The following is a 13,351-nucleotide window of genomic DNA, read 5'->3' as shown; positions in this document are numbered from 1 at the left end:
CTCCCTTTTTGAAAACAAAAACAACGTTTGCCTGCCCCCAAGCAATAGGCACAAAACCAGTGTCAATTGATTGATTAAATATTTCCGTTAACTGATCTCAGATTTCAAATTTACACACTTTGAGATCTAAGCAACAAAACAAATGTGTTTTTGCTACGTGGTAGGCGTGGCTTGAGCGGCTGAGGACGGCAATTTTAATCGGGCCTCTCTTTGGATTTGGCGTGGGAACACCACTGCCCACCAGTGTAACAAAACAAATGTGTTTTGCTACATGTAGTGGTGGTTTGAGGGTGAGGTAAAGTTTCTGGTTGACTTTGTTGAGCTACGGAGATTATATACAACTAGGGCCTTGATCTTAACTACTCCTCGTGCCGAGTCTTAACCTCGGCACTGCCTCCTGCCAGGTTCGTGACTTCGGGTAGTTCTCCTGCCATATCTAACCTCTCCTTTGTAAACACAATGAGAAAAGATTAGTTAGTCGCATCCCTTATTCTTTCCTCCGAATCTATCATGACATCATCGTCGTTTTTAATTGGGCATATTTTTTCCTTATTTTTTGTTCTGTAAATATTGAAGAAGTCCTTTGGGTTGGATCTCGCTTGTCTGGCAACTTTAATTTCATGGTTGCTTTTCGCTGTGCGCATGTTCTTTTTAACCAGTCTTATATTTAGACCTTAGGTGTATTTCCTCGTTTTTAATTCTAAAGCCCTCTTTTTATTCCGATTTCGATTTTCGGCCTATCCGTCATCCATTTGGGAGTATTAGTACTGGACCTTACTGTTTTGAGGGGAATAGTTTATTTTGCAAAATCGAAACTATTAGGTTACTGTACATTGCATGCAGATTGTTGACCGTGCAATTTACCTCACGCTTGTGAGAGACCTGACCCAAAGAAACGCATCTCACCCTCCGGGACCCGACACCTGACTGCGCCAATGACGTCCGGACTAACCGTTTACCTTACCCTGTCATAGTCCTCTGTGTTGGTCTCGTAAGTGACCAATTGCCCTAAACGCTTTCTCATTTCATCAACAATGGCTCTCCTGAAATTAGCAACTGATTTAATTTTACCATATAATATAAACCTTATTTCTTGATCGCTAGAGCCTAGAGTATCTCATACTTTTATGTTTCTCGTTAGACTCATTTTTTTGTTGTTTTTTTTATAGTGAGTCCAGAGTATGCTCTCCCCTTGTAGGATCGGTCATCATTTGTTTTAGAAAATTATCTTGTATCACATCTAAAAAAAAAAAAAAAAAAAAAAAAAAAAATCATGATCCATTAAACTTTCCCAGTCAATATTTCTATAGTTCAAATCTTCCATGATCACAATGTGCTTGTACTGAGACGACCTGCGAATTTCTTGAATCAGGAGAATCATTGGTCTTCTCTGCAACGACGTTACCAAAACTGAATGAAATCGTTTGGCGCCATATAAGGAAAACTGTAAGACAAATTACGTATCCACAACGAAGTAGTTAACCCAGGCAGTTTTCACCTCCTTCCCAAGATGCCATCGAGTTCAGTATGCAGGACCGGACTAACCACACATGACACATTCTTTGTACCTCATAACGGTGGCTTGACTCATCTGTAATCAGAATATTACTAAATTTGCTAGGTTGGATCAGAAGCTCGTTCAACTGTCGTAGACAGCGACTTGTTTTCAAAGGTGAAACCACTAACTGGAAAAGAAGAGTAGAGTGAAAATCCTCAGGGTTCCATTCTTGGGTCACTTCTTTTCAGTGTATGCATCAATGAGAAAGACCATGGGCCCAAATCTAACTCTAAACTATGCGGAATAACGATCTCTCAGATCAGCTGGAAATAAAAAAAATCTATTCTAGATCAAATAGAGTAATGGTCGGAAGTGTGGTTCAGATGAAAATTATATTAAATAGAGTTACAACTTATCTGGAAAAAAAATCAAAGCGGAGAGTAAAAAGGATTTTGTCTCTCCGTCAGAGAATATGAGATTCTAGGAGAGGAAGCTCGATCTTCTAACTACAAAATTTCTGCTCTCATCAATCAACTGCATCACTCATTAGTCCGTCCATATTTGCAATATAGTCACTCTCATAAAAAAAAAAATTGCCCAAGTCATTTTTCGTAAATTTCTGGATTTTTTTTTTTTTTTCTAAACCAAATTTTTATTGCTCCTTGTGGTACAATTCCCAATGTTTTATTTAGTGTCTGAGTAGGTTAAAATTACGTTAGGAAGAGCATTACGTACATTAATAGAATAGAAGAAAAAAAATTCGATTACCTGAAAAGTTGGACAAATGACTTAGGCACTTTCTTTATGAGGCTGACGATATGTTGGTTCAGATTGAAGCAAAAACCTTATAAAATTAAATCTAGTCATTTCCATAATGAATGCTAACCAGACGTGAAATAATGGTTTTAGACTGTCAAGACGTATATTTAACCTTGAGGTAAGTAGGAACAACATCACCAACTGCCTAGTTAATGTATAAAATCACCCCCCCACCCACCCCCGCAGAGGCAATGCGACGTACAATTGCTCCATGAAAACATCAAAGCAACGTGTTGAGATGTCTGTCTGAGCGGGCTAGGGCGTCGCTACTTCCGGCAAAGGTCGAGGGGATGGCGGTTCGAATTCTGACACCGGCGAAGTTGAACCAAGGGCATGGTTCATTAAGTTCCACGCTACAAAGCCCTCTGTGAGGGGCATCGTCCTAGCCTTCCGATAGGGGGAGTTTGTGACGATAAGCCATATCATCATCATTTCTTTGTTCGATTTGATTATTTTATTTTTGTTATGAGCCGGAAGCTCTTCATCCGACAATCTTTATTGTTATCACTCCATTGTAACATCACAAAGGTCATTCAGTATTACGTAACTATACAGCGGCGAAATGCAGCGTCATAACTAAACTCGTGGGATCTAACGATCCCACCCACACGTGGAGTAGAACGAATTATATGAAATATTCTAGAGTAAATAACCAGCGACCTCCAAACTAGGAACAGCAAGGCGCGTCGTTGAGCTGGAGGAGTGACAGACCGATGCCTCACAGATCGATCTAATAGGATATGATGATACAAAAGAGAAGTTAGATATGGTACCTGACTGTATAGATTACCTGAGTTGGATACGTGAATAACACTAACTAGTACATAAGTACTTCTTCAAATAAAGCGATTGAACTATTTCTCTACACTAGAACTCGAATAAAGTCCAGGATTACTAATTTCTACTTGTTTAATCCAACAGTTACATGCGTAGAGTCCCCGAAAACGAAAAATAGTCGAAGCAGCTTTCATAGCATCCCAGCCCAGCTGTAACCATTGGGATGGTTTTATTAAACTGTCCAAAATGTCCGGCTGGATAATCCTACAGGAGTTGAAGGGTACGAGAGGGAGGGATGGGGTGGATTAAGGAAGGAACGCGGAATAATGTAAGGTATAAAATTGTTGATTTCCTGACCATGTTTGTACACTCTGAAGAAGCTCTGTTAAGAGCGAAACGTCAATTAATGAAAACTTAAACGATTCTCGGTGTTTATCTCACCACCCTGCCACTCATTTTGTCGTCCATTCCTCAATATATATATATATATATATATATATATATATATATATATATATATATATATATATATATATATATATATATAATATATGAAACTGAGACATTTTAGGTCATATTCACTCTTAATCTCATCATGGCAACATTAGTACATATACAAAACCGTAATGTTAATAAGCCCTTATAATGATAATATTTGTTTTATAGCCAATTTTTGAAAAGGGTCAAATGAGAAGCGTCTATTTGGTAATGCTGAAATAGGAGAGCATCCAACTTGGAAATGTCTAAATGAAACAACACCGTGAGCTTAACCTGTGAGTTTCTGTCGTTTTTCTTTTTTCCTTTATCATACGGTACAAATGCACAATTAGAGATTGGAAATATTCAATCCAACCTGATGCAGTGGCCCACATCATATCAAATGGACTTATGATTTAGTTGAAATTTTAAGTTATGGTATATCTGTGTATGATTGATGAAAGTCAAAACGTAACTCATGTAGACAGTGTACGTCTATGCTCATGCGGACAATTCAAAGTGAGTATATTGATATAACCATATACTATTAACCATATATTTATAATATCTTTAATTTTGCCTCCTGCGCACGCTCTTGCACCTATTCATATATATATATATATGTATATATATATATATATATGTATATATATATATATATATATATATATATATACACATATATATGTATACACACAGACACATATATATATGTGTGTATATATATATATGTATATACGTATATATATATATATATATATATATATATATATATATATATATAAGATTTACAAGGACCAGAGGAATACCAGTGGGAACCATCGCTGGAAGAAATAAGAAAATGTTTCAGAGGTTTAAATGGTAATAAAGCTCCAGGTAAAGATAATATCCCAGTAGAACTCTTAGAATTAGGTGGAGAAGTTTTAGAAAGAAAATTAACTGAATTAATACAGCTCATATGGTTTCACCACCCCTTGTCACCACTGTCACCACCGCTGTCGGCCGTCGACTATTACACGTATAATTGACTTGTAATACCACTCGTCTCAAGGCCCCTTGCCTTCGTTACCTGAATTTCACTAAATATTCAAGTTCCTCTTAAGCAGTAGGCCCAATGCCTTGTATTTCCTGTAGTCTCACTATTTTCTAGGCCCCGTGCCTAGTTCTCTCGTCCTTTGGGTTAATAAAAGGGTGGTGAATTTTCTTTCTTCTTTCACTGTAATTTCACCTTCTGGTTACACTCAGGATCTCTTTCTCTCGTCTCTACATCGTCTCTCTCGATCGTCTCCCTAGATCGTCTCTCTAGATCGTCTCTTTGGCTCGTCTCTCTAGATCGTCTCTCTGGCTCGTCTGACGAGATCCCGTATCCTACGCTAAGCTACCTTCGTCTGACGTCACTAATTTTTCTAATCCAATCTCCGGTGACTTTTCAAATAAATGTCACTCCTTATGGGCGTGACTTTGAATTCATGCACCAATAGTTTTTTTCTCCTTCTCCACCTTGCACCAATTCGGAAAGCCATTACAATGCCACTAGCAATATTGTTTACCTCAGCATTTGTCAAACGAAGCTAACCTGCGCTTATAGAGTTTTGATTACATCATCGATTATAAAACAGTCACCACCTTCGGTGTGTTTACATAGACACAGCGTCACCTCAATGTTATCAAAACAGCAGGCGAGCAGGCAGGCTCATTTCCATTCGTACAACTACCGGCCTCTTACATATGGAGAAAGAAAAGAATACCATCATCATGGAATGAAGGAGTGATAATACAAGTACTCCTTACATAAAAAAGGAAATAAAAAAACGAATGTATAAATTACAGGGGCATTACACTGTTACAGACTGGTTATAAGATCCTTGCTAAAGTACTATATAGCAGATTGAAGTTATACACAGAGAGTGTAATAGGAGATTATCAGTGTGGATTCATGAGTAGAAAGTCAATGATTGATCACATTTTCACATAGTGAAAGGATAAAAGAGGAGTAGTAATTGGATTTTTTCTCAGAGCGTTCTGGGTATGCAGTGAAGAACATATTGACAGGGAGGTCAAATATATTTTTAAAGTGTTCTCAGGACTTAAATATCCAGAAGGGTTACTCCATAGTTTGAAGAAAATAGCGCTTAAAATAATGAAAAATAGAAAGGGTGAGATAAAGGAGACTAAGGAAGGTGGCTTTATTGTGGTTCCCAACTCCTAGCACACAGAAGAGTTAGGACATTTACTCCGCAGAGCACGGCTGAAGATCACCAGTACATCCAGTACGAAGATAGGTGAAGTAGTGAGAGGTAAGGGTAGAAAAGAATTTAATAACAACAGCATGGTTTACAGAATCCCATGTGGTGGCTGTGACTTAAACTACTTTGGGAAGACAGGAAGAGGCCGACACAAGCGGACATATGAGCACAAGAGTGACCTGAGGGCCCACAGAACATCAAACGCCTTGGTTGTTCATGCGGAGAAATATGGACATTTACCTAACTGGGACGGAGTGGAAATGTTAAAACAAGAGCTAGACAAGAAAAAAAAAAACGAAAAATAGTCGAAGCAGCTTTCATAACATCCCAGCCCTGCTGTAACCATCGGGATGGTTTTATCAAACCGTCCAAAATGTCCGGCTGGATAGTCCTACGGGCGTTGGAGGGTACGAGAGGGAGGGTGGGGGTGGGTTAAGGAAGGAACGCGGAATGATGTAAGGTATAATTTTTTTTTATTTCCCTTTTCATGTTTGTACACTGAAGAAGCTCTGTTAAGAGCGAAACGTCAATTAATAAAAACTTAAACGATTCTCGGTGTTTATCTCACCACCCTACCACTCACTTTGTCGTCCATTCCTCAATACTTATATATCTATCTATCTATATATATATATATATATATATATATATATATATGTATGTATGTATGTATTTATATATATATATGTACATATATATATGTATTTGTATATGTATATATATATATATGTATATATATATGTATATGAAACTGAGGCATTTTAGGTCATATTCACCCTTAATCTCATCATGGCAACATTGGTACATATACAAAACTGTAATGTTAATAAGCCCTTATAATGATAATATTTGTTTTATAGCCAATTTTTGAAAAGGGTCAAATGGGAAACGTCCATTTGGTAACGCTGAAAAAGGAGAGCACCCAACTTGGAAATGTCTAAATGAAACAACACCGTGAGCTTAACCTGTGAGTTTCTGTCGTTTTCTTTTTTCTTCAAGGGTGTAAGCTTTTGTCGCGTGAGCTCTTGTTTTGTGATCTTATATCGTGGTATCGTGTAGTACATGTGCATTCCATGTAAAAGTGTAACAACCTTTAGGTCACCGCAGATGTTCCATTTCAATTCCTCATACTTAACTTTTGCAACAGAAACTTCATATTCTCATGTGTTTTCTTCATGTTAGCTGCATGAGCCAGATGAACAGAAGGAAACTTGCTTCCATTATGGAATAAGACTGATTTCAATCTTCCTTTGGAAGAGTCAATAAACAAGCGCCACTCATTTGTGATATATGTGTGACCATGTTCCTCCATAACATACTGGACATCATTTCCGAAAATAGAAATGACAGAAAGTATTCGAAAACACGATGGCGATCATTCTATAAACAAAAGATAGGAGTATACTGGAACACAAAAATATGGGTGGTACATTTTTTCACATTAGAATTCTATTCAGAATGCAAAAATGCATAAAAAACAAGTGTCATTTTCTCTTGTGTCAAAATTCTTTGTTGGCCAGTGTCGTTACCATATTTTCATTTAATCTAAGTGATGGAATGGAGTCTGGGAAGGATATGATTTTTATATACAAAAACAAATTGTAAGACGCTCGACCAGAATGTTTTCTTTCAATCCTTCAAACTTGTACGTTTGCTCTGGCTGCCACCAGGCGATTTTATTCAGTCGAAGGAATAATGGTTTGTAAGAAATGGGAGGGAAAGATAGGGAGGCGGAAGAGAGGCATATGATCCAAGTAAGTGCCTTTCTTTTATTTTCTTTAAACTAGATGTAAGTCACAAACACTCGATTATGCTTTACAAAGAATAAAGGTAACATGATTATAAAGCTACACACTAACTCTGATTTCTTTACAATTTTGGCTGCGATGAAATTACAGCTGAGTATAGATTCACCCTTTCATATTGCTCAAAGTGCTAAATAAATTGGTTTAGTAGGTGTGTGCATACGTGCGTGTGTGTGTGTGTGTAGAACCGTTCCTTACTAAGGCACCATTATGACATGTCACTGAGGGCCCTAAAAAATATAAACCACATAAATGTTATGCAGTTATGCCTGGTAACAGGCTCCGATGCTGGCCCACTTCGTCACTCATTGATGACACCGACTTTATTTAATGTTATCCATTTATTCATTTATCATTATTATTATTATTATTTCCTTTCCCGTCACCGCTCACATTTTTTACTGTTCCACATACCTGAGTTCTTGAACGATTTACCATGGGCAATCTGAGATAGATCGTGCATGTGGCAACCTGCAAAAAAAATAATAATAGAAAATAAATAAATAAATAAATAAATAAGGCTTCAGAGAAGGAAAAAAGCTCCCGAGGAATCTGAGGATTCCATGGGCAATCTGAGATAGATCGTGCATGTGGCAACCTGCAAAAAAAATAAAAATAAATAAATACATAAATAAATAAGGCTTCAGAGAAGGAAAAAAGCTCCCGAGGAATCTGAGGATTCCATGGGCAATCTGAGATAGATCGTGCATGTGGCAACCTGCAAAAAAATAAAAATAAATAAATAAGACTTCAGAGAAGGAAAAAAGCTCCAGAGGAATCTGGGGAATACCCGCACCGCGCTTCTGGTCCACTTAAAAGTCGCCTCAGCCGCCAGGGAGCGTCAGTTCCTCTCTGAACACCCGCAGTAGCATATAGAACGTCGTTGCAGTCAACATGGGTCTTCAGACGGGTCCTCACCTCCTGCTCCTGCTCCTGGGTATCATCGCCTTCGTCCAAAGGTACGGCAAGTGGGAAACCTCGTCACATCCCGTTTACTAAGGTGATGAAAGGGATTAATGTGTGGGTGAGGGAACAAAAGTCGATGATAGGCTGAAGCTTTTTATTGCTCTAACCTTTCACTGGGCTCTGTTTTCTTCTGAAGACATGGTGATTTCGCAATGACAATGCCCGTCCCTCATCTCCATGTCCTTCTTTATCCCTCTCTCAGGATCCAAGGGTTGTCATGCCCTCGGTGTAATGAGTCGGACTGCCCGCCCCTGAACCCCTTCACCTGTCCAGCGGGGACCGAAAATGACGTTTGCGGATGCTGCACGGTCTGCGCCAAAGTGAGTTAACTGTCAAGTTATCCTTTTTCCCACTTTTGAGTATTTGTTGTTTGACCTATTCCCTCCGATTTTTTTTTCACATTTAGCATCAACTTTCTCCTATCACATGTCATCCTGATTTCAGTCTCTGACTGTTTTAGATTTTGCTCTTACCCGGCTACAAGCATAGTTTCATCAACAAACAACAGTTGACTCAAAGGTTCGGAGTTGGAGTGAATCCTCGTAGCATTTAGAATTATTGAGTCAGCGTTCACATCATTGTCGAGATTTTCTAAACTATCCTCTTGAGTATGCAACATATAAATGGCCTTTCGTGTTTTTTTTTTTATATGGAGCCATATTCCAGCCTTGAAATATATATATATTTTACATTAAAAATCATCGGCTCCGTTTTTTTTTTTTTCGATTTGACACCGAACGACTGTCTTCATCCAAAGGAAACTCTCCATGCAGGAACGAACCCTTTCATCGTCATGTATGTGTGTGTGTTGGGGGAGGGTGCATAATAGATCGGCATCTTTAATCCATCCTTCACCCACCTCACTTCTGTCCAAGAGCCCATTATTGTCTCTACCGTCATAGCTCCTTGTGGGTGAAAAATAACCCCTATCCCCACCCACTGCTCTGGTCACAGTTTAATGTATTCCCTGTCATAGGGGCTTTAGTGTTATCCTTCCCGACCAGAGTCACTCAACATTCTTTTAAGATTGAGATTAATCTCCACTCCAGGACGAACGCTGATCACTTTTAACTTGTACACTATCCCTCCGTTCTGCTACTCCCTCTAATTTCTCCCTTACCAGTCCTGTGACCGCCCCATTAAGTGCTGGTTATGGGTGACAGGTGCCTGATATCATAATTTTTGTCTTGTATACTTTTACTCACTGTCGTTAGGCAATTGTATTACTTCCTTCCAACCCGCCCCTACAGGCCCAGTATGAGGTGTGTGGAGGTCCTTGGTTCATCCATGGGAACTGCGGCAGGGGGCTCTTCTGTCTTCGGGATGAGTCGGACTTCAACAGCGACGGTATTTGTATAAGAGGAGGAGGGAAGCCCATAGTCTTTCCTGGCCGTGGTCCTCCTAGGAGGAATCGTCACTAATCGGCAAACAGTTACATGTCTAATCCTTCTGTTTTTGGTTCGGGAAGGAACCACTGTTTATTTTTTTCAACGGCAATCGTGCCTATTCACCTCGTAGAAAAGGTATTTGCTGCACTGTTGAGCGTTTAATCATTTTCTCTTTTACATTTGAGAATGTCCAATATGTGTTTTCTTGTGAAATAAGGTAAATAAAAGCAAGATTTTGTTTTGTTTTTCTCTTTACATTGATCTCCTTCCCTGTAACAACATTAACAAAAGTAAGTGACATTATCATGTCACCAATGCCCAGGCATAGTGGCTTAGAGCAGGCCCGTACCCCACCAACATGGGAGATGTAGAGAAGACGTGGTGGCGTTACTAAAGCTAAGAGACTCTATTAATAAAGCTTGTCGGTATAGAAACTAGTTTTTGCACTATATCAATGAAAATAACACATTATAGCTGAGGGGTAAATGCCGTGACTGATTGGGGTAACTAAGCTTGATAGAATGAGAAACGAGGAGTGGAAAGGGAGTTGGGAGATATAGTTGATGAAAGAGTATTAGGATGGTTTGGACACACGGAAAGAATGAGAGAAGAAACATTAGTAAAAGAGGTGTGGAGGGCAGACGTGGAAGAAGTGAACACGAGGTGGAGCTCAAATACGAGATGGATGGATGGGGTAAAAGGGGCGTTGGGAAAGGACGGGAGATGGCAAAGATTGGGGTGAATGGTTATGTATGGATGATGCTGTGATGCACGAAAGGTAGATGGTGGGTGATGTTGAGGGAGTATGTGATTCTGCATGAGGGGTGGTCGCCGATTTAATGAAGCGACCTTGCTGTGAATGTGCCGTGTCTTGTGACACTGCCTCTGACACAGGGCAGTAGGCAAGATGCAGGGATGATCCGTCATCCAGTAGGAGCCAAGATAAGAGAGAGGGAGGTGGGTGAATGGTAGGGCGAGAGTGGAATTTATGCCTTTTTTCTACCTCCCTTATATGGCGTATGTATGTATGTATGTATGTATGTATGTATGTATGTATGTATGTATGTATGTATGTATGTATGTGTGTATATGTTTTCACTTTGGAATGTTTACATTTGGTATAAATTTGCATGTTGTGCTTTATTTCCATGACGATGAAAGTTATATATCAATACAGACAGATTTAAAAAAGACAATAAAAAAACGAAAACGACAATACGAAATGAGAAGACCAAAGAAACCTATAGTTAAATTAGAGATAAAAAGGTTGTTAGGAATCACATTGGTCCACTATTATGTGCTGACGGTCAACTTGAATATTCAAATGAAAGAATGTGTAATAGTCTAAACAATTATTTTAGCTCGGTATTCGTAAACGAAACACCTAAAGTGAACTCCAAACTGAAACCTGTGAAAAGTCTAGGGTAAACTTACTCACTACGGTAAATATAACAAAAGAAAAAATTAAAGGTGTATAGATAAACTCAAAGTTGATAAAACACCAGGGCCTGACGATTGGCATCCAAGAATCTTAAAGTAAGTGAAAAATGAGATTGTTGTTCCATTAGAAATTATTTTCAAGAAATCCATTATATCCGGATATGTCCCAAGAGAAAAATGGAAAAAACTACTAGATGGAAAAATGCTACAAGTGGAGTTCCTCAGGGTTCCGTTCTTGGGCCACTTCTATTCATAGTATATATAAATGACATAGACCACGGACTCTATTGTCTCCAAATTTGCTAATGATACAAAACTATGGGGAATGGCAAATGATCACTTAAATCAATTAGATATTCAACAAGATTTATATAAATTACAGTAATGGTCTGAAAAGGGGGCTAATGAAATTTAACACAAGTAAATGTAAGGTAATGCACATAGGTAAAAATAACAGTAAGTACGATTACAAGTTATTTGGAAATTAGTTAATAAAAGTGAATAGTGAAAGAGATAGCGTAATTATCAGTAACGATCTCAAATCATCAAAGCAGTATATTTCAGCCTCTGAGAAAGCATATAAGATTCTAGGATTGATCTCTTGACTTCAAAAGTCAATGTTTCATTAAAAAGGTATATAAATCGTTAGTTCGTCCACATTTGGAATATGCTGTTTCCGTATGGTCACCAAATCTCATTAAAGACACTAACAGATTGGAAAAAGTACAACGGCGAGCCACAAAACTGATTCCAAATATCAAAAATAAATCATACGAAAATCGACTAAAACATATGAATCTGTTTTCCCTAAAAAAAAAAAAGCGTAGACTCAGAGGTGACTTGATACAGGTCTTTAAAATTCTAAAGGGAATTGACAACATCAAAAGTGACAAAATTTTCACATTGAATGAGAATCAGACAAGAAACAATGGTCTCAAACTGTTCGGAAATAGATTCAATTTGGAAGTGGGTAGAAACAACTTCGCCAACCGTGTAGTTAATAAATGGAATAAACTTCCTGTAGAGGCAGTGCAACGTAGTTCAGTTCGTAGCTTTAACAATTATTTAGATAAAAACCTAGCAAGATGCTGTAATAATTATAATTTATTTTATAGTATTTGTTTTTGTTTTGTTATCATTTGTCTATTTGATTCTCATTTATCATTAGTTATATGTCAATTTATTACTATTTACTATTTACCTCCTTATTTATTCTTTAACAATATCTATGCATTTATTTGTGTATTTAATTTGTTATTTACATTATTATAGTTTTTATTTATTCATTTATTATTATTTTTCTTTTCGCATCCGACCTAGATATGGATTAAAAGGTCTCCTGTCGGTATGCTCCGCCTTTGTAATTCTTTGCAATCTGTGATTGATGACCACTTATGGAATTGTTAGGGTTATTACCTCGTGAGTCTCCCTGTTACTCTTTGATCCCTTACGAATCTCCCGTGACACAAGCCTCCTTTACCCTGCAGGACTGACGGCACCCTGTGGATCCTTTGTGACAGCTTGAAGCCTCTTAGCCACTTAAAATCTATATTGGCTCTTTGAATATTCTATGACACTGCTGAACCTTTGTAGTACTGTGGGTCTCCTGTGATACTGTTGTTCCACCAGTGGCACAGTGAAACCTATCTTGTACTCCTTGGATTAACTGGTATGCGCGCGCGGCCTGAAAATAATTAAAACCACTGAGCCATACTAATTCACCATCATGACATGTCACTGACGGCCCTAAAATATAAAACATATAATTATTATAGTTATAAATAGTACCTCATACGAGTCTCCTACTTAGTCACTATGGGCTCCGATGCTGGCCCACTTCGTCACTCATTTATGACACCCCCTATATTTTTCTTTTCTTCTTTTTTTTTTTTTTTTTTTAATGGCCACTAATGTTTTTTTTTTCCTGCTCCACAT

General features: G+C 38.1%; 1 protein-coding gene across 1 annotated transcript; it reads left to right on the top strand.

Moving 5' to 3' along the window:
- The first annotated feature begins 8,468 nt into the window (after window positions 1-8,468).
- LOC143023719 (venom protein 302-like) lies at window positions 8,469-10,721 on the top strand. The gene is made up of 3 exons (XM_076182322.1): window positions 8,469-8,581; window positions 8,791-8,908; window positions 9,839-10,721. The coding sequence occupies exons 1-3, from the start codon at window positions 8,517-8,519 to the stop codon at window positions 10,007-10,009; spliced, it is 354 nt and encodes a 117-aa protein (XP_076038437.1). The 5' UTR covers window positions 8,469-8,516; the 3' UTR covers window positions 10,010-10,721.
- Window positions 10,722-13,351: the final 2,630 nt, after the last annotated feature.

Source organism: Oratosquilla oratoria, chromosome 3, assembly GCF_046742065.1.
Source record: "Oratosquilla oratoria isolate Oo_2021 chromosome 3, ASM4674206v1, whole genome shotgun sequence".
Classification (NCBI taxonomy): Eukaryota; Metazoa; Arthropoda; class Malacostraca; order Stomatopoda; family Squillidae; genus Oratosquilla; species Oratosquilla oratoria.
This window is presented reverse-complemented; position numbering and strand designations above follow the sequence as displayed.